We start from the raw sequence: 22394 nt of genomic DNA on the forward strand, positions 1-22394 counted from the left end.
GTGGAAGGAGGGAATAGCCACCGCAAGGAACAGCTACTTAATTGGGGGGAGGGGAGAAAGGACATGTGAGTCCTGGAATGAGGCTTCCTGGAGGAAGTGATGCCTGAGCTGATTCTGGCAAGATGGGTACGCCGGGTGTGACGTGTTGAGAGGAAGCACGTTCCCGGCAAAGAGAACACCCTGAGCCAAGGCACGGGCATGGGAACCATGGGGCACACACGCTAAATAGAAAGTAGTTCCGTTGGGTTACACACAGAAGGTAAGAGTGCAGTGAGAGACGGTGCTGTCATGACGCCCCTCCTGGGGATGAAAGACGAAAAGGCAAGAATACCTGCCCTGACTCTTTCTCCCTTCTTGCAGTTCCATAGGTCTCACTCATTCTCTCTGTGTCCAGTGCACAAGCTCTCTTTCTCTAGTTTGTCAGTGCTAAGAGGCCACTTGAGTTAATTGCATTTTTTCCAAGATTACAGCTGGGGGAGAGGGGTATAACTAATGACTTAACCAGCCTGGTCAAAAGAAAGCCTCCTCTTGTCTTATCAGTCTCAGAGTTAACATTAAATCAGGCACTGACCAGATGAAAAAGTTGTTTACAACCTCATATGTACTAACTCGCTGACTCCTCGCATCAACCTTAGGAGGTATGCTCTCTCATTATCCTCATTTGACAGGAGAAGACTCAGTGACTGTGTGCCCCTGATATATACAGGACAAGAGCGTGAGTGGGCAAGGAACCCTGTGCTGCCCATACGCACCAAGACACAAAATGTGGTGAATCTCATCTCTTAGAAACTGGCCCTGGGATACATTTTATGCATCTGCCTTTTTTTTCTTTTCCAAAGAGTTTTAATTACTGAACTATTACCAACACCTAAATTATGCAAATTAGACTGCATGCTGACAGTGATCGTCCCCTGGGGAACTCAGCTTTCTTTCTTTCCCTTAGTGTGAATGTTAAGACCTTGAGAGGTATTTATTTCTATATTCACAGCTTACATACACACACACACACACACACACACACACACACACACACACACACACACACACAGACATACCCCACCAGCAGAATTTTCTTGCACAACCCCATAGGCACCAAATGATCTCTATGTGCTCCAATCGAACCCTTCCTCTGGGTTCAAGCTAGGTATCTCTCTCTCCTTATATCAATCTGAGATCTCTCCCTTGGCACCTCAGGGAGCCCTGGCCAGGCCAATTGTGGCTCCTGCTCTTCCTGAGGCACCCAGGAAGGAGAAGTGTATTGGGTCAGAGCCTTCATTGACAGTGCCTTCCCGAATCCTTTTCTCCTACCCATTTCTCTCACCTCCCAACAGCCCCCCTTCCCCTGCCCCAGTCACCATCTCTGCCACATAGTCCTATTTATCCTTACAGCATACTGCTCTATTCTATTAACACTCTACTACATCTGCACAGGAGTTTTGTGATACTATAGCTTTGCTGCTTGTATGAGAAGCCCCATGTATTGACTGAGAACTATGTGCCAAGCATGATAATTGATCAAATCTTCATGCAGCACTGAGGTGGGCAATTGTCGATTTACAGACAAGGGACTGAGCTGCAGAGAGGAGGTCTGCTTGCCAGTCCTTGAACTAGGTACTGTCCACTGTGCCCCAGGACCTCTGGCTAGGAGAGGATATTTAGGACCAAGAAACTGCCTATTTCCTTATTTTCCATTTGATACTTTCTCCTCTTTTTATTGTTTTTTTAAAATAGAAGTAACATGTAATGTGGTAAAAAAAAAAACATTTCAAATGATAAAAAAGGGTGCAAAAAGAAAAGTGAAAGCCTCCCTCCCTCACCGCTTCTGTTAGCATCAATTGTCAACAGTTTCTTTGTCTAAATAACTAAAAAAAGTACACACCACACTCACATAGATTTTTAATTTACACACAGTGATCATGTTCTATACACTGTTCTATAAATTGCTTTTTTCACTCCTAATTATGTCTGAGATCTTTTCATATCAGCAAGTAGAAGAGCTTCGAATGGTTTCCTGTCTCACTCAGAGTAAAATCCAAAGTCCCTACTTTGGCTGACATAACCTTGCTGCAAAAGCCTAACAAAGATATTACAAGAAAGGAAAATTATAAGCCTATCTCACTTGTGAACATAGATACAAAAATATTAAAATATTAATAAAGCAAATCCAGCAATATGTGAAAAGAATAGTATATGATGACCAAGTTGGATTCATTCCAGGAGTGGCAGTATTAATTTAACATTCAGAAATCTATCTGTGTAGTCCACACATTAATAGATAAAGAAGAAAAAGCATTATGATTGTCTCATACAAAAAACTATTTGATAAAATTCTACACATTCATGATGAAAATAGGAATAGAAGGGACCTTCCTTACCCTGACAAAGGGAATCTGCAATGTTAGAAATCAGTATAGTGGTTATCTCTGGATAAAGAGCAAGTGAGGGGCTTTTGTGGTAGTAATGTTCTATTTCTTGATTTGGTTGCCTGAGTGTGGTGACTTCGTGATAATCAACCTGTACACAGATGCACTGGATACTTTACAGTATGTGTATTATACTTAATTCTAAAAGGTTGTAAATTTTTTTTTTTAAACCAGGAAAAAAATGTAGTTCTTCCTGATGATCTCAGAAGGGTAGAGGGTGTGACCAGGAGCTATGGGAGCTAGCAAGGACAGGAGAGATAGAGGTGTTGGGCTGAGGAGAAATGGAGAAAAGAGTGTGTTGAGTGGTTACACATATGGATATGGACCAGATCCAGGATGGTGTCCTTTGGTGAAGAGGAAGCTGGTGATCCAAGGGCCTAAGTCTTCAGTGAATGAGAGGCAGTAATTTGGAGATGAAGTGCAAAGACAGGTGCACTAGAGGGAGAGATATATTAGGGAGCATGGAATTTAGTACCTAGACACCCCTCACAGAGTGCATTGTTCTACAATAAGGAGACAACACTGTGTACCTACTCTCCTCAACCACTTTCACAATTGGTCTTAAACCCCATAATGGTCTGGAAAGCAGTTAATATTTTGTTTTACTATTGGAGAACCCCAGACTCAGAGCCAGGATGACTGAGCCACAACTCAGGACCCAGAGCTGCTTCAAAGGCCTGTCCAGATGTGCTTCCAAGACCAGTGGCCATGTGGGCATCTGGGCCAAATCACGGTCCCTCTGTTGATCATCAGTTAACAGTAAAATAGGGATAATATCTTGTTCCATGACTGGCATAAGCACTAAATGTGGTTTCACGACATCATAAGGCGTTCAGTACAGTTTCTTCTTCCTCTTTCCCCAGCACTCCACCAACATATTCATCATGATCTGTCCAAGAACATCAAGTCTAGAAAACCCAGGATCATGAAGACAGGTATGCAACCACTGCTCCACTAAGTGAGGCTGAGGGGTGACTCGTTTCTCTGGCGAGCCCTGTACTGACCAGTGACATTAATAGAGGCTGGATTCTCATGATGCCCTTGTCCTGGGCCAGCTGTCCTTGAGTACGGTCCACAGAGGTCCCAAGACCCTTTCTGGCAGTTCTCGGGGCCAAACCTGTTCCCCAACAATACCAAACCAGCACTCTGTCCCTGGCGTACAGTTCAGAGGATACGAACACTGTCATTCAAGGGCCAATGAATGTATGCGTGGCATCTTTGGCTTGAAAATGTTTCAACTCCTAATACACAAATGTCCATGGATATAACCCTTATAAGCAAACGTATTTGGGGGTCTAAATTACAACTTTAAAGAGTGTAAAGGGGTCCTAAGGAGGAGTGCCAGATTTAACAAATAAAAATACAGGATGCCCAGTTATATTTGAATTCAGATAAACAACGAATATTGCATGGGATACACTCATATTAAAAAGTTATTCGCTGCTTATCTGAATTTTAGATATACTTGAGCCTGCAGTATTTTAGTAGTCAATCATAGGCCTAAGACCGGAAATTCCGCGAACCGTGCTCTGTCCCAGGAGTCCCGGGCGGGGCACTTCCGGTCAGGCGAGCCGGCCTGGGCGCGGGCCCCGCGCATCGCCGGAAACCTCCCCAGGCCAAGGCTCGGCTTTCCTCCCAGGCCAGGCCCCGCCCCGGCCCCGCCTCCCGGCGCCGGGGCCGCAGGGGGCTGGTGCGGGCGGTGGAGCGGGCGGAACAGGCTTCCTGCCTCCAGGGGGCAGCGGCCGCGGCCTGGTCCCAGGGTGGACAGCTCGGCGCCGCGCCCGGCCGCTCTTTCTGTCTTTGGGAGTGACGGGCCGGCCAGCGGGCCGCCGAAAGCCGGCGGTCGCCATTCCCGTGTCGCTGCGCCCGCGGGGGCCGCCCGAGCCGGCCACGATGCCACTGGGCCTGAAGCCCACCTGCAGCGTCTGCAAGACCACATCGTCCTCCATGTGGAAGAAGGGCCCGCAGGGGGAGATCCTCTGCCACCACTGCACGGGCCGGGGCGGCGCGGGCGGCGGGGGCGCCGGCTCGGGGGCGGCCGGCGGGACGGGGGGCAGTGGCGGCGGTGGCGGCTTCGGCGCGGCGACCTTCGCCAGCACCTCGGCCGCCCCTCCGCAGAGCAACGGGGGCGGGGGCGGCAAGCAGGTGAGCTCCTCCGGCCCCTCCCTCCGGCGGAGGTCGACCGGGCGCTTGGCGGGCGGAGGCCGGGTGGGCGCGGAGGGGGCGGGCGGGGGCCTCCCGGGATCGCCGTGCTCATACTGGGCCGGGCCGCCCCTTCCCATCCCGGTTGAGAACATGGTCTTTGGTTCGGCCCATTCTCAGCACCTTTTCTAGTGAGGAACTGAAAGGCTAGAGAAGCAAGAAAAGTGAAAATCCCTCCATTGTAATGTTTTGGATAGCAACCAGACATCTCAGTATACACATGTATACATAGAGATGTCAGCAGGGTCATGCTACTGGACCTCTTTACCTGTTAATAAAGTTCATTTTGTCATAATGTCGTGCTATTAAGATTATCATGTCATCATTTTCAGTGGCAGCATAAGTATTACATTGCAGGAGGTGGCATACCAAACCCGTTCTCTGGCGTAGGAGAGTTGAGTTTTTAAGCATTTTTCTGTTATAAACACAACCGATAAATAGTTCTTGCCTTGGCCTGGACTGACTCTTGTTGCTGCCCTTTGACCTATTACAAGTAGCTCACACCTTTTTCAATGCTCTGGAGATGCTTGCCTAAGGCTCTCCCTGTTTGAATTAGGCCAGTTGGTGTGATTACCCGCCATAAAAACAAAAGGTGCACTCTTACTTAATTTTTAAATGATCGTTTAAAGTGCATACTCTGGGATCCTTGTAAGATGTTTGTATCGGGACAGCAACCTTTCTGCACTTTTTATTTCTTTCTCTTTTTTGTTCTTTAATTGTTTATGTAACAGAGTAAGCAGGAAATTCACAGGAGGTCCGCTCGGCTCAGAAACACTAAATACAAATCTGCTCCAGCTGCTGAAAAGAAAGTTTCCACTAAAGGAAAAGGGAGAAGACATATTTTTAAATTAAAAAATGTAAGATGATTGTGGACAGTGTCTTGTACTGTAATGGCATTGTGTGTGTAGTGTGTCCTGCCACTGCCTTCATCTCTCATCACTGAACTTGGACTCTGCTCTGGCAGCTATTCTGTAGTGTTCTGGGGACTGGTCCAGACTTTCTAAAAGGGAGTGAGCTCTGTTGTAGGAGGCTTACTGTTTATAAAGTTAATAATACACTTTCTCTGTTTTTTTTAGCTTTTATTTTTTTCTCTGGGAAATATAAAATATTCTAAAAGAAACCTAAACCTCCAGCGCATTTTACTGGGTTCTCTGGAAAGGATGAGATGGGGTTATAGTTCTTGGTGTGGCCAGGTATACTGGGAAAACTTTTTTTTTTTCATTCTTAAAGCTCTAAGTAAATAATACCGAAACTCATTCATTTCCATATTTGTTTGTTATTATGGCCCCAGAAGACGTTTCTTACTGATTTATAATGATCAACTTGATGAATATGCATGAAAAATTTTACTAAATCTTCTTTATCTCTTCTTCTATGAGAAAGTAGATGGTCGAAAGACTTGTGCTGGGGTAGTGGAAAGCATATTTTTGTTGCAGTAAATTCTCATTGTTTTTGTAAATACAAGGGACAGTGGTCAAACACAATGGGCAATGCATTATATACTATTTTTTTAAAACCTCAGTATGGTACTCTTTGCTTTCAGAACAGGAATGCTTCACTTACCAGTAAAGGCATTTCTGAAGTTGGGTGTGTTTATTTAAAAAACTCAGAGAAGCCTTGCGTTATATTCTTGTGCAGATTGTGGATCCTTTTTCTTGTTTAGAATAGTTGCCCCTAATTTATATAAGAGTTTTATAATTCAGTTTTCTAAAATGAGGTGTTTATTGACTAGACAAAACATGTAAATATTGGACTATAGTTGTATACACTTAAATGCTCTAAACACGTTTTCCTCTTAAGTATGGTGGAATATGTTCTCTGCAAGTATTTTAATATCAATTTCTCTAACAACGCCTTTCTTCAAGGATGATACCAAGACAGATTTGGGAAGGCCTAGTTACTGTGTTGTGGCGTGAAAGTGTGTGTTACAGCTTAGGAAGGAATTTCAATGATGGTTGAGTGGTGGCAAGTTACTAAGAACTCCCAAGAAAGTTTCCTTTGGCCTTGGTTCAGGCTTGCTAGAAAATTAGTTCTGATGATACTGTCATAACTATTTCCATAGTTAAGTGGAGATGGAAAATGTCTTTGAGGAGACACGTTTTTTATTATTCCCACCTCCGTCATGCTCAGGCCATTAGAGCCACATTTTTTTTATAACTAGAATGTGTAGTAAAGCTCTGAGAAGGCTTCTGTTAGATTTCAGCCACGTAGTCAGGAGCCGGTCCTTTGGGGCTCAGCAATTTTTAAGCTAAAGGTAGCAGAAGTATTCAGACCAGGCCTTGCCACAACGATCAGAAAAGCATTTGTTTTTCTTTTTTACTGCAGTTCTTGTCACCAAACAACAACTTTAGTATTTCTTAAATTACAGAACTCTCATATATGGCTGGAAAAATGCCTGTACATGCTACACACACACACACACACAAACACACATATTATGAATGTGCTAATATTTTTACTTTTGTTTTTTCACAGCCCATCAAAGCCCCTGAGTCAGTTTCCACCATAATCACTGCAGAATCAATCTTCTACAAGGTGAGCATCTGTAGTTACTGAAGGAAGGTTTGAACTTATTGTATAATGTGCTACTAAAATGCTGGGTTAGTCTAAAAGTCTCTGCTACTCTGTATAAGGTGTGATTGTGGTTTTTGTTCCTTTCTAAGCTATTTTTCCCTGTAGGTGGCTATTATAAAACATCTCATCCAGAGCTGAGTTGGGAGAGGAAGTTGCCTAATGAAATACGATATGAGGATCTTAAGTATTTTTTAATGTAGATTATGGGAATCGTTTTTAAAATGAAAATGTATGGTGTGGAGCCATTGAGTATGATGCTTGCTGTGGGTTTGTCGTACATGGCCTTTATTATGTTGAGGTAGGTTCCCTCTACGCCCATTTTCTGGAGAGCTTTTATCATAAGTGGGTGTTGAATTTTGTCAAAAGCTTTTTCTGCATCTATTGAGATGATCATATAGTTTTTATTCCTTAATTTGTTAATGTGGTGTATCACATAGATTGATTTGCATATATTGAAGAATCCTTGCATCCCTTGGATAACTCCCACTTGATCATGGTGTATGATCCTTTTAATGTGCTGTTGGATGCTGTTTGCTAGTATTTTGTTCACAATTTTTGCATCTATGTTCATCAGTGATATTGGTCTATAATCTTTTTTTGTGATATCTTTTTCTGGTTTTGGTATCAGGGTGATGGTGGCTTCGTAGAATGAATTTGGGAGTGTTTCTCCCTCTGCAACTTTTTGGAAGAGTTTGAGAAGGATAGGTGTTAGCTCATCTCTAAATGTTTGTTAGAATTCACCTGTGAAGCCATCGGGTCCTGGACTTCTGTTTGTTGGAAGATTTTTAATTATGGTTTCAATTTCATTACTTGTGATAGGTCTGTTTATATTTTCTGTTTCTTCCTGGTTCAGTCTGGCAGAATTGTACCTTTCCAAGAATTTGTCCATTTCTTCGTGGTTGTCCATTTTATTGGCATATAGTTGTTTGTAGTAGTCTCTTTAATCCTTTGTATTTCTGCAGTGTCAGTTGTGATTTCTCCTTTTTCATTTCTAATTTTATTGATCTGTGTCCTCTCCCTTTTTCTCTTTTTTCTTTTTTTTTTTTTTTGGGGGGGGGGTTTGCGGACCTCTCACTGTTGTGGCCTCTCCTGTTGCGGAGCACAGGCTCCGGAACCGCAGGCTCAGCGGCCATGGCTCACGGGCCCAGCTGCTCCGCGGCATGTGGGATCTTCCCAGACTGGGGCACGAACCCGTGTCCCCTGCATTGGCAGGCGGACTCTCAACCACTGCGCCACCAGGGAAGCCCTCCCTTTTTTTTCTTGATGAGTCTGGCTAAGGGTTTATCAATTTTGTTTATCTTTTCAAAGAACCAGCTTTTAGTTTTATTGATCTTTGCTATTGTTTTCTTCATTTCTGTTTATTTCTGCTCTTTATGATTTCTTTCTTTCTATTGACTTTGGGTTTTCTTTGTTCTTCTTTCTCTGGTTGTTTTAAGTGTAGGGTTAGATTGTTTATTTGAGATTTTTCTTGTTTCTTGAGGTGAGATTGTATTGCTATAAAGTTTCCTCTTAGAACTTCTTTTGCTGCATCCCATAGGTTTTGGGTCATCGTGTTTTCATTGTCATTTGTTTCTATGTATTTTTAATTTCTTCTTTGATTTCTTCAGTGATCTCTTGGTTATTTAGTAGCACACTGTTTAGCCTCCACGTATTTGTGGTTTTTACAGTTTTTTTCCAGTAATTGATTTCCACTCTCATAGCATTGTGGTCAGAAAAGAAGACTGATACAATTTCAATTTTCTTAAATTTTCCAGGCTGGATTTGTGACTCAAGATGTGATCTGTCCTGGAGAATGTTCCATGTGCACTTGAGAAGAAAGTGTATTCTGCCACCTTTGGGTGGAATGTTCTGTAAATATCAATTAGATCTATCCGGTCTGTTGTGTCATTTAAAGCTTGTGTTTATTTATTTTCTGATTGGATGATCTGTCCATTGGTGTAAGTGGGGTGTTAAATTCCCCTACTTTTATTGTGTTACTGTCGATTTCTCCTTTCATGGTTGTTAGCATTTGCCTTATATATTGAGGTGCTCCTGTGTTGGGTGCATAAACATTTATAACTGTTATATCTTTTTCTTGGATTGATCCTTTGATCATTATGTAGTGTCCCTCCTTATCTCTTGTAACAATCTTTATTTTAAGGTCTATTTCATCTGATACGAGTATTGCTACTCCAGCTTTCTTTTGATTTCCATTTGCATGGAGTATCTTTTTCCATGCCTTCACTTTCAGTCTGTATGTGTCCCTAGGTCTGAAGTGGGTCTCTTGTAGACAGCGTATATATGGGTCTTGTTTTTGTACCCATTCAGCCAGTCTGTGTCTTTTGGTTGCGGCATTTAATCCATTTACACTCATGGTTATTATCGATATGTATGTTCCTATTATCATTTTCTTAATTGTTTTGGGTTTGTTTTTGTGGGTCTTTTTCTTCTCTTGTGTTTCCCACTTAGAAAAGTTTCTTTAGTATTTGTTGTAGCACTGGTTTGGTGGTACTGAATTCTCTTAGCTTTTGCTTGTCTGAAAAGCTTTTGACTTCTCCATGGAATCTGAATGAGATCCTTGCTGGGTAGAGTAATCTTGGTTGTAGGTTTTTCTCTTTCATCACTTTAAGTATATCCTGCCACTCCCTTCTGGCCTACAGAGTTTCTGCTGCAAAATTAGCTGATAACCGTATAAGGATTCCTTTGTATGTTATTTTTTGTTTTTCCCTTGCTGCTTTTAATATTTTTTCTTTGAATTTAAATTTTGTTAGCTTGATTAATATGTGTATTGGTGTGTTTTTCCTAGGGTTTATCCGGTATGGGACTCTGTGTGCTTTCTGGACGTGGGTGATTATTTCCTTTCCCATGTTAGGGAAGTTTTCAACTGTAATCTCTTCAAATATTTTCTCAGACCCTTTTTTTTTCTCTTCTTCTTATGGGACTCCTATAATTCTAATGTTGGTGTGTTTAGTTTTGTCCCAGAGGTCTCTGAGATTGTCTTCAATTCTTTTCATTCTTTTTTTCTTTCTTCTGCTCCTCAGCAGCTATTTTCACCATTTTGTCTTCCAGTTCACTTATTCGTTCTTCTGCCTCCATTATTCTGTTACTGATTCCTTCTAGTGTATTTTTCATGTCAGTTATTGTGTTGTTCATCTCAGTTTGTTTGCTCTTTAGTTCTTCTAGATCTTTGTTAAACATTTCTTGTATTTTCTCAACTCGTGCCTCCATTCTATTTCCGAGATTCTGGATCATCTTTACTATCATTACTCTGAATTCTTTTTCAGGTAGATTGCCTACTGCCTCTTCATTTATTTGGTCTTTTAGGTTTTTACCTTGCTCCTTCATCTGTGACATGTTTTTTTGCCATCTCATTTTTTTTTTTTTTTTTTTATGAGTGGGATTGTGTTCCTGTCTTACTGGTTGTTTGGCCTGAGGCTTCCAACACTGGAGTTTGTAGGCTACTGGGTAGAGATGGGTCTTGGTGCTGAGATAAGGACCTCTGTGAGACCTCACTCCAATGAATAATCCCTGGGGTCTGAGGTTCTCTGTTAGTCCAGTGGTTTGGACTTGGAGCTCCACTGCAGGAGCTTCAGCCTGACCCCAGGCTCGTGAACTAAGATCCCGCAGGCCGCCTGGAGTGGGGAAAAAAAAAAAAAAGAACAATAACAAAGTAAAAAATAAAATTAGACTAGGAAACTAACAGATATGTTAGGAAGAATATAAAAATAAAAATATAGATTAATTGACAACCAGAAGGTACATCAGTACCACAATAGTAAAAAAAGAGGAGGAGGGAAAAGAAATAAAAAAGGAGGGGTGTGGGAAGGCCTTGGCTATGGAGGGCGGGGCCTAAGCAAGGGTGAAGTTTGGGTGGTGGGCGAGGCCTATGCTTAGGACCCACAGGCTGGAAAAGGCCCTGGGGGCTGTGGGGGGTGGGGCTTAGGCTCAAGGAACAGAAGGGGTCCAGGCGTGCCCCGCACCCCTGGTCTCAGAGGGCAGGGGACCTCCTCTGGGAGCCCAGCAGGCTTCCTGGGCTCGAGTGGGTGGGGCAAATGCCCTCCTCTCCTCTCCTGCTCCTCCAGTCTGGGAGGGCCCCTACCCCATGCTTCTCCTGATCTCCCCGGCCTCCCTCTTATGGCGCCAAGGACCCACGTGGCCTGGAGGTGGGTTTGGAGGGCAGGGGACCAGCCTGGGAGATCAGCAGGCTCCCCATGCCCAAGTGGGTGGGGCAGTTGCCCTCCACTGCTCTCCTGCTCCTCCCGGAGGGCCCCTCCCACTGCCTCTCCTGTTCTCCCCTTGGCCTCCTTCCTATGCCCCCAGGGACCCACGAGACCTGGAGGGGGCTTTGGAGTGCAGGGGACGGGCCTGGGACCTCAGCAGGCTCCCAGGGCCCGAGTGGGTGGGGCAATCGCCCTCCGCTCCTTTCCCGCTCTTCCCGGAGAGTCCCTCCCACCTCCCTCTCCTGATCTGCCCAGCCTCAGGGGTGCTGATCCTGTCTGGCTTCCACTTCTCCTCCCCCCTCAGTCCCCCTACGTCCTACCGGTTCACTTTGGGGTTCCTCCCATCTCCTTGGGCGTCAGAGTCCACCACCATTGGCCAGCAGGCGCCCTAGTTGCGGGGAGACACTAACTCCACGTCTTCCCACACCACCATCTTGACTCCACCTCCTATTTTTATTTTAAGTATGGGGTTATCTTCTACTTCCCCCAGGGAGTCTATTACCAAATTGGAGATGTTGTTTCTGTAATTGACGAACAAGATGGAAAACCCTACTATGCTCAGATCAGGGGTTTTATCCAGGACCAGTATTGTGAGAAGAGTGCAGCACTGACGTGGCTCATTCCCACTCTCTCTAGCCCCAGGGACCAATTTGATCCTGCATCCTACATCATAGGTGAGTTTGACAGGTAACAGACAGGTTCTTGAACCCAGTTAATTTTCCATTATTATGTGAAAGTATATTCATCTGCTTGGGCTGCCATGACAAAATACCATAAACTGAGTGGGCTAAACAACAGAAATTTATTTTCTCACAGTTCTGGAGGCTGGAAGTCCTAAGGTGCTGTCAGGGTGGGTTTCTGGTGAGAGCTCTCTTCCTGGCTTGTAGACAGCCACCTTTTCTCACAGGGGCTTTCCTCTGTGTGTGTGCACTCCTGGAATCTCTTCCTCTTCTTATAAGGACACCAATCCTGTTGGATTAGAGCCCCACCCTTATGGCTTCATTTAACCTTAATTATCTCCCTAAAGGCCCTATCTCCAAATATTATCACATTAGGGATTAGGACTTAAACATGTGAATTTGGCGAGATACAATTCAGTCCATAACAGAGAAGCGTAAGTACAAAAAAGTAGAGATTATTATAGAAAATATGAAATTTATATAGCTGGGGTTTGAGGGCTATACGTTATTTTGAGTTCCGGGGCAGTATAGTATGCACGTACTAGAATGCTATGTGGATAAGATTTTTCTGAGTGACCCATGTTTAAACTCTATTAAAAGAATTTATTGCTCAAGAACTAGGTTATTTAGGTAACATATAAAAATTTACTCAAAAATGATTTCTAGAGGAACTGTCACATTTATGTCTAAAATCTTACAAATTCTCATTATGTGTCCCTCTAGATGTCACACACATCATCCTAGACCTTTTGCAACCTTTTATATCATTGTTGGTAGTTGAAATGGCAGCCACTGTACTCATTAATTTCAAGGCTGACTAAAGAATTGGTTCTTGACGTAGACTCACAAGAAGAAGTTGTTGATAAACAGAATTTTGAAAGTGTTCAGAGTTTTAAAATTACCCCAAACTCTTCAATCTTTCTGCAATGGGCATACGTTACTTTTGCATTCTAAGAAAAAAGATACAAAAGGTTTTTTTCAGAGAGAACTCAAGGACAAGTAAAGTACCACTATTATTCCCAGCTGCATGTCAAGTTTGATACATGACCAAGCAGTTTTAGTCTTCTGCTTGTAAGTATTGATACATAGAAGAGTGAACTTTCATTAACCTGTTCTATCAGACAGGATTGTCAGCAGAGGCAGTAACATGACTGAATCACCTCTAGGACTTCTATCTCACCTCCTCTTCCTAATCCTCAGATTGTAAAGGAGACAGCATAGCATAAAGGTTCAGAGCACAGACTCTGGAACTAGACTGTCTGGGTTCCTAGGACAGCCACTTACTAACTATGTGATCTCAGACAGGTTCCTTGATCTCTCTTGCCTTATTTCCTCATGTAAAATGGGAATAATAATAGTGCCTAACTCAGAGGGTTGTTGTGAGGATTCAAAGTATTGATATATATATCAAGTACTTAGAACAGTGTCGACATAATAAACACTATATAAAGCTAAATATTATTTTTAGAATCCTTTCTATATTGAGTTATATTTTGGGGAGAATGCTATATTCCTTAAGCAATTAAAGCAGAAAAAAATGATGGAAAGTAACTTCAAAATAATATATGTTTCAAGGGCTAATGTCAAGTTACCACCAGACCAGTTTCTCCTAGTGTCTAGGAATTTTAACATTTTATGGAAATGATATATATCTTCAAAAATGTGAATGTTGGCTGCCTTCTAGGACCAGAGGAGGATCTTCCAAGGAAGATGGAATACTTGGAATTTGTTTGTCATGCACCTTCTGAATATTTCAAGTCACGTTCATCACCATTTCCCACAGTTCCCACCAGACCAGAGAAGGGCTATATATGGACTCATGTTGGACCTACTCCTGCAATAACTATTAAGGAAACAGTTGCCAACCATTTGTAGTTTAAAAAGTGAACATGGATTTCCAGTTGTCTTGTATTTGTACTACCATAAGACATGCCACATGTTTCTTTAATGAAATTCTTGGATGGAAAAATGACTAAAAGTTTTTTCTCTACTGCCCAGTAATCATTAGCTTGTTTCTTACTAGTCACTTAGAAAATTAAGAGATAGAAAAGAATTAAATATATTTTGAAGTTAAATATTACATACACATTAAGTGTGTGTATCCTCCCAGGCAAAGACTGTAATTTCCAAGGAGACAATTAGGAACAGGTAGTGTCTATTTTTCTCCATAATTTATTTCTAGAAACTCATAAAATGGATTGTATTTTTCTACAAGAATAAAATATTAATTAAGGTTTGAATTTCTAACCAAGGGCTGAATCAAATAAAATGTAGCCGTTAGCAACAGTATCTATCACCAAGTTAAAAAAAAAGCTTTATTTTATCATCTAGAAAATGCTGTGACAGACTGTTGGCTGCTTTAACCTTAAGGAAAGTGATTGGTGGATGATGTTATTAGCCTAGGCTTTTTAAAACTTTCATCCAGTTCTTCTGTAGTAAGCAGGGATTCAGAATCATTTGGTTGATCTTAATAGAGCTGCTCTTCACTGCTCTCACCTACCTTCTCAGTCAGAGTGAGGCTTAATCAAAACATTAAGTTTATAGTTCAGACAGACAACTTCACTAAAAACACACAGGAAACGTACTGTTCAGGCATCCCTGAGCAGTAGTTTCTTGACCACCATTAGAACAAACATTGGGCAGTCATAAAAATGATTAATCATTAGCACTGATATCTAAAAAAAGTCCACCCCAAAGTTAAAACCATCTGCTATGTACTCATAATAACAGGCCTAAAACAATGTCTGGGACTTAGAAGTCCAGGCACAGGAATTCTATTCAGAATTCAGGGACAGGTTTTACTTCAAGTGTAGGTCAGCTAAGTAAGGGAGCAACAATTTAAAAGAGGGAAGAAGTGGGATTTGCACACACTTGCTTCCTCTCCTGTTCTGACTGGACCATTATTCCTCAACCCCAGCAAAATTTGTCAGGATCTAATTGAATTATGGTGATTTTGAATTGTGGGAGTTTTAACTGTTACCATTTTTCTACACAGTTAATGTTTGAATGTTGTAAGGAAGTTATGGTTTGTATGTTGTAGATAGATAGCTCTATGTACATAGTTCTTTCTCCACAAAAGTTATAGTAAAATTGATTGTAAATACCATTGTAAATAACTAAATGCTAATATTCAGACTTTTGGATTAAAATGTATTTTTCACAGTGTATCTTTGGATTTATTTCATGCATTTATTTATTTCGTTTAAACAATTAAATAGGGCTTTCTACCACAAAATGGTGTAAATAGAAGACACCACTGTTGTAGTACTCATAATTTGGAATGACAGATTCGTCACCAGTATGTAATAGATATTAGGAAACTCAAAGAATGGCTGATAGATCAAATGAACATTTAACATAAGGTATTTATTAAAATGAAATATTTAAAAACCAGTGTATATATGGACGATTTGTTTATAAATTCCTAGATACTTGTGTAATATCTTTTAAAATAAAGATCGAATTTTCATATTCCTCCTTAACAGACACCAAATGGCTCCTGTTACTCACAGCGTAGATCCATAGCTTTTCTCCTGTGATGGAAGGCCTGCGCTGATGTGGCCCCAGACTGTGTTCCCAGCCTTGTCGCCAAAGGGGTGAGAGGCTGAGGCAGTGCTCTCCTCCACTTCAAATCCATCTTCCCTTTCAGACTGCCTGCCCTATTGATTTTAGGCCCCAGCCCAGACACAGAAGCAAAAGCCTTATACAGACTGTTCAGCGGGCTCCCACAGTTGTGTAAGGTAAAATCTCTACAATAGATACTTCATTCTATTTCATTCCTAGTGGCTCTGTTTCTCTAATCAAATCCTGACTGATACGGAGACACTGAAAGATAAAGCAAGAAACTGCTGTTTTTCATTACAAGCTATTTAGAATTACTTGGCCTTCTTTTTATAAAAACTGTGTACATGTATTACTTTGGTAATTTTTTTAAATTGAAAAGTAATGAAGGATAACACAAAGGGAAAGATGAATAGATTGTATTATAAAAAACTAATTTCTAACTGTCAAAATGTGTATACAAAATTAAAAACCAAACAAGTGGGAATCATTAACCAGTATTTCTTATTCAACATGACAGACTGAAATAAATTAATTACCCAGTTACAAACAAAAGCTACAAACATAACCTCAACTTCTTGTAACATCATCACCATTTGGAATTACCATAACTCCTATTTCCACCTGTTTAGCAGAAGCTGGGTAGAAGGGAGCAAGTTTATAACAAAAACACCTATACCTTCAATACTTCTCCCTGCGGATAGGGAAGGTGCGAGTTAAAAAGATGTAACTTAATTAATTAAATTATTTATTTATTTATTGGCTGCACTGGGTCTTAGTTGCGGCAGGCGGGATCTTTGTTGCTGCATGCGGGCTCTTTTAGTTGTGGCATGTGGGATCTTTAGTTGCGGCATGAGAACTCTTAGTTGCAGCATGTGGGATCTAGTTCTCTGACCAGGCATCGAACCCGGGCCCCTTGCATTGGGAGCGTGGAAAAAGACAGTAACTTTAGAATAGAGAGTGAAGGTGCTGTTGGGGAAATACAATTTGAAAAAACTTTCAATTCAGACATCCCCTCCACAAAGGTAGTAGAAAAAGAAAACACTTTTATTACTGACTGAGGATTAAACCAGCATGTGCTGCTCATCACAGGCAACTGGCTGAGGTTGCAAAGACAGAAAGAAATCTCACCCTTTTATGCAGCCACACAGGTGTGGTCATTACATACAGGTTCTCAAGATAAACAGTAACTAGTCATTTAAGAGAACTTGACAGCACCATTAATCACACACAGTTCTTCCTAAATTTACCTGGTGATTGGGGTGACCACCTACGTTAGCTAATTGACTTTATGGGGGGCAGGCGGGACAAACGTCTTTATGACAGGAGGTACTTTAACAATTCGGAGCACTGAAGTCTGGCTCCCACCCTCCCACAGAAACTGGAGGACAGGGGTGCTGTCTCCTGACAGTTACATTTCAAAGAGATGGCACCCAGGTCCTTGAGAAAAACATTACTAGATCGCAAAACTGACAGAGACTTATTTAGTTTCTAAAAAGATACATTTCAAGGAGACTGAGAAAACGCAAGTTTTCTAAGGTAAGTATTCCGACAAAAAAGGGAAACCTTTTGCCTTATTTTTAACAGAGGGAATTAAGCTGCTTTTTTTTTTTTTTTTTTTTTTTTTTTTTGCGGTACGCGGGCCTCTTACTGTTGTGGCCTCTCCCGTTGCGGAACACAGGCTCCGGACGCGCAGGCTCAGCGGCCATGGCTCACGGGCCTAGCCGCTCCGCCTCATGTAGGATCCTCCCGGACCGGGGCACGAACTCGGCAGGCGGACTCTCAACCACTGCGCCACCAGAGAAGCCCTTAAGTTTCTTATTTTAAATTTCTATTTGTCCTTACAGTGCCCTAAATTTGGAAGAGGGAGGAAGTGGGCAGCTTTGTGATTCAGGCCTCATGTCAGGGCTGCTATTAGTACATGTTGGTGTCTGTGAGGGTTTCGATATGGCGGCCACCTGAGGGCTGGGGGAGAGTCCCAGGGCTGGAGTCCATTCTCCACTCAGCCAGGACTGTCCGTCAGGGCATGTCCTGCACCACCGTACTTGGTGGTCCTCATGGTTGTGGCTCTATTAACACGACTAAGAGGTTCTGAACTTACAAAGGCCAAAACCATAATCTCATGCTGAAGGAAAATTCCTTTTCTTTTCATTCTCCTCCGTGAGCAGTTGCAGGTGCTTTGCACCTAGCAGATTCACAAATATCTCACTCAGTTATCCCCGTTTTATATTTTAATAATTAATCATATGAATTTTAAACATGTTTTTAGATTCCACTGCCCTTTCCCACCTTTATATAAGTGAATCACGAACACATTAGAATCACTTCTGGAGCTTTAAAAACAAAAACAAAATACAGGACACACAAAAAAACCCTGCTGGAAAGTTCCCACAAGCAACTAAGTAAATCAGTATCTGTGGGGATAATACTGGGACCTCATTAGGTTCCAAAGTATCTAGTAAAACTTAAAAATACAAAAAAAAGTTTAAATTTCCTGAGGGGACTCTGACATGCAGCCAGAAATGAGAACCACTGCTCTGGCTCCTTCTTAGTATATAAAATTCAGCTGATAAAGCCTTCAGTTTCTGCAAAGAGAGGAAGAGATCTGCTAGCATCCTGCTTTGGGGCAATTTAGGAAGATCATCAAAGGCCTTTCTATGCCAATTAGCCCTGGTAAAGGTAATTCCTCACCTGTCAAGGAACCTGATATACACCAGTCACAGTCCGCTAGCTCAGCTGTGGCTCATTTCACTGACCCTTAGCAAAAGAAGCTGCTCGCCTCCTAAAGAAATCCCCACCTCCTGGCCAATCAGGCTGTTGCCACGTTGCCTCTTAAGGCTGCGTGAAACTCACAACGGCCCAGCGTTCTGGGAGAGAGCTGCACTGCTGGGAGGTACTGCGCTCCCCTCATCTATGGATTGTTTTCCCTTGACTAAAGGACATCAAATTCATTACTAAGTTGTTTTAGTTTTGTCACTTTACAGTTTTGGTGAGGAGGTGGGTCCTGAAGACAGCTGCTGGAGATGCCGGAAGGCTCCCGGACTCAGCTGAAGTTAGCCTCGGAGCCCTTCGGGTTCGCTGCCTCTTTGCCGCTCCCTGGGATCCCGTTATTTTGCCTTCTGAGCTCTTCGAGTTTGTTTGTCCAGACCCTTCCGGGTGGAAGACTGGGGTGTAAGAAACACCAGACCTAATGGGCGACAGCATTTGGATTTGTGGCCGACCTCATCTACAAGGTAAGCGCCTTGGGGAGTTCCTGACGGGTCTCAGGAACTGCAGAGGCAGCCAGAAATAGCAAATCTGGTTGAGTTAGGATTATTTTAACAAGGGAAAATAATGGGTACCTGTCAATCTAAAGGAAGCAAGATAGCAGCTGTTAGGAGACTCACAAAGCCTCAAGGTAAGTCCAAAGTATAAACCGTTGGGGGACTTGGGGCATTAAATTAAGACGAGAAATATCAGGCTCTTTTCACCACCCGCACACCAAGATCTTAAGTAGGCGGAATTCGAAATATTTAAAGCCGTTAGAGTGTCCACCACTATATAGAAATCTTCTCAGAAAAAAATAATAGATCTATTACTAATGGGTATCTTGGAAGCCAGCGCTACAAAATTGGTGGGCAAAGCTGTTAGAGATCTGGCCACCTAAGACTCCTCTGCTAGGGTAAGTTGGTCACCGAATGGGTTATTTTGACACTAGGTCACCTACCAACCTCAAGAAATTTTCCGTGTAACAAAGTATACTGTAAAACACCACGCAGTTTGGCTTTGAGAGACCCAAGGTGTAGCTAAAGAAGTGGAGTCCTCAAGTCTCAAAGAATTGAGCTCCCCACCTTCCGGCACCCCTGCCTAATTTATATCTAAGAACTGCGGTCCTGGAGGCTGTAAATACATAAATGGCAAAATCTTAACAAAGACAACCTAGAATCACAATGGCTGTTATGGGGAACCTTCCCATTGGACAAGATCGTTTAAGAAGGGCAATTGAAAGCAAGGGTTCCCAAACAGAATGGGATACCTGTTTAAATTTTTTCTTTTTTAAAAAAATAAAAAAACCATTCCAGTTAGGCTGGCCCTGTGCTTATTACTCACAGGTGAAAAAGATAAAGGAGGAACTGCTACTCTCCATGGGTTTATCCTGAGGGCTTTTGTTCTGGTAGTGGTGGTGGGTTGCAATGTCAACCCCACTTTCCCCCAACTCCCCCTTAGGATCATTGTGCATCGATCATATTATAAGATATAGGAGGGAGTCCTCAGAGCCTCTGGCCTCCTCTCCATCAGGTGCCAACAGGGCCCCAGAGAGGAAGGATTCCAGTCCCACCTCTGCTGTGCTGGACCATCAGCCTCTGGGCTCATTCCCTTCATAATCAAGGCTCTCTGACACTACCAGTTACAGCTGCAAACATTTCTGAGCTGCCAGGAGGAAGCTGTGGTCAGAGGCCATAGAGTAGGTTGGATCTATATTCAATCAACCAAGACCCTGCCCTAAAACTTTAAAAATAGTTAAGATTTTCACCATCCTCAACTTACAGTTAAACGTATTTAATGTTTTACTCATCAGTTGAACTGACTGATCCATCTCCAGATATTGTCACCTAACTGAACTTGTACAGTTTGTCACAGTATCCTTAAAAGGAAAAGACCTCAACTCAAAAGGTTAAAGACTTGGGAATCCCCTAGCAGTCCCGTGGTTGGAACTCAGTGCTTTCACTGCCTGGCCCAGGTTCAATCCCTGGTCGGGGAACTAAGATCCAGCAAGCCACACGGTGCAGCCAAAAAAAGAAAAAAAAAAAATTGCTTCATTTACATGTGGGATGATTTAAAAATTCTGTAATCCCTTCAAAATGGGGAAAGGTAAACTAATTTGGTAATTTACCCAAATAATTTTGTGGTGGGATTGACTTTATGGTGAATCCACTTATCCGTATTTACTAGAGAATATGAAAGTTTCCCAAATGCTACTGAATAAATAAAGTTGCATCAAAGACAACAACAACAAAGATTCTACCAACTATAGAATTTTATAACTCTTGAACACTAGTGCATGCTTCTACTTAGGTGAGTTTTACTTCTCTGAGAAAGCAGTAAGTTTAAAGTGTTTTGTGTATGTGTTTAATATATATATATATTCATTAGATATAAAGCAATTCTATATGCCAGTACTTTATTCCTCTTTAGGCCAGAGTTTTTCAATTTGCAAGTCTCAACCCATGTATGGGTAAGAATTTCATTATTTGTGTGAAATAGAATAAAAGAGAAAAATGTCAGAGAATATCACATGTGGTAAGAGTAGGTGTTTTGTGAAACTTTAGTTTCAGCCACGTGCACATATGGACTAGATCATGATGGAAAATGTATTACTCTGGGTTGTGGTGAAAATGTTTTGAAAATCAGTGGCTTAGCTCTCAGCATTTTTACTTTTGTGAAGAAGCTGTAGCATTCTTTTTAACTGACACTGATTCCTACAAAATATCTGGCCAGAATAAATGTCTAGCCAAAATGCGTCATTTCACCTTTCTGTCTAAAACCTCTAAAAATTTCCCTTTCGGCATATGGTTGATGGTATTTGTTATCCTGGAATATTCTTTGCTTTCTGTTGTTGATTTGTTTGATTCCTGGAAATTTCCTGAGACGCTGAGTCCTATACCAGTTCTGTAAAAAATGTCAGGTTGCCTAGAAAATGAGTAGACTCCATGACATAATGCCTTTGTCTAGTGTTTACATTTTATATATATTTTTTCTTTATATTCATGAGTATTGAGTATTTTACTAGGGGAATGTAAAATGTCCATTTAATTTAAGAATCCATGCTTCTGGGACTTCCCTGGTGGTCCAGTGGTTAAGACTCCATGCTCCCAATGCAGGGGGCCCAGGCTTGATCCCTGGTCAGGGAACTAGATCCCGCATGCCGCAACTAAAAGATCCTGCGTGCCGCAGTGAAGATGATCCCACGTGCGGCAGCCAAGACCCAGCGCAGCCAAATAACTAAACTAAAAAAAAAAAAGAATCCATACTTCTAATACCTCCTGAAACTACTGTAGATGGCCCATTTCCATTGCTTTTACAATCAAAACTGATTCCTAATCAATCATATCAGTTCTAATCTTAAAAAATTAATGGCTAAAATATTAGATTTTGTTTTTCTCTTCTCCCCTTATTTATTCAAAGGCATAAATTTATCCCAATTTCAGTTGAAATAAGAATGATTCACTCACAAATATTTATTATTTATTGAATGATCACCAGTACAAGGCGCACTGTTCTAGATTACAGCAGCGAACAACATGCACAAAAATCTGGCCTTTTGTGGAATTTTCAATATAAAGCGGAGGCAACTGGATATAGTTAAACAAACAAAAAACCTGCAAGTTAATAGCTGGTGCTCACATTAAGTGTTCTCCCAGTCAGACTCCTAATAGATGACTAGATTTCAGGTTAGGAATTATTTTTTTATTATTTTTTTTAAGATGTTGGAGGTAGGAGTTTATTAATTAATTAATTTTTACTGTGTTGCATCTTCGTTTCTGTGCGAGGGCTTTCTCTAGTTGTGGCAAGCGGGGGCCACTCTTCATCGCGGTGCGTGGGCCTCTCACTATCGCGGTCTCTCTTGTTGCGGAGCACAGGCTCCAGACACGCAGGCTCAGTAGTCGTGGCTCACGGGCCTAGTTGCTCCGCGGCATGTGGGATCCTCCCAGACCAGGGCTCAAACCCGTGTCCCCTGCATTAGCAGGCAGATTCTCAACCACTGTGCCACCAGG

General features: G+C 42.1%; 1 protein-coding gene across 2 annotated transcripts; it reads left to right on the top strand.

Annotated features, from left to right (window-relative positions):
* The first annotated feature begins 4254 nt into the window (after positions 1-4254).
* Positions 4255-15454, top strand: GATAD1 (GATA zinc finger domain containing 1). Of its 2 annotated transcripts, none has more exons than XM_082662000.1 (5): positions 4255-4568; positions 5357-5482; positions 7101-7160; positions 11889-12072; positions 13763-15454. In XM_082662000.1, the coding sequence occupies exons 1-5, from the start codon at positions 4317-4319 to the stop codon at positions 13951-13953; spliced, it is 813 nt and encodes a 270-aa protein (XP_082518126.1). In that variant the 5' UTR covers positions 4255-4316; the 3' UTR covers positions 13954-15454. The 2 variants fall into 2 exon arrangements, with proteins under 2 accessions (XP_082518126.1, XP_082518127.1); XM_082662001.1 differs by having other exon boundaries at positions 11979-12072.
* The last annotated feature ends 6940 nt before the right edge of the window (positions 15455-22394 follow it).

The sequence above is a fragment of the Grampus griseus genome, assembly GCF_964374135.1.
Source record: "Grampus griseus genome assembly, chromosome: 9".
Taxonomy (NCBI): domain Eukaryota; kingdom Metazoa; phylum Chordata; class Mammalia; order Artiodactyla; family Delphinidae; genus Grampus; species Grampus griseus.

Excerpts from the sequence above, each read along its gene's own strand:
- GATAD1 (XM_082662000.1), top strand. The coding sequence starts at position 4,317 with ATGCCACTGGGCCTGAAGCCCACCTGCAGCGTCTGCAAGACCACATCG. Across the intron at positions 4,569-5,356 it reads GGGGCGGGGGCGGCAAGCAG|AGTAAGCAGGAAATTCACAG; the intron begins GTGAGCTCCTCC and ends TTTATGTAACAG. Across the intron at positions 12,073-13,762 it reads TCCTGCATCCTACATCATAG|GACCAGAGGAGGATCTTCCA; the intron begins GTGAGTTTGACA and ends GCTGCCTTCTAG.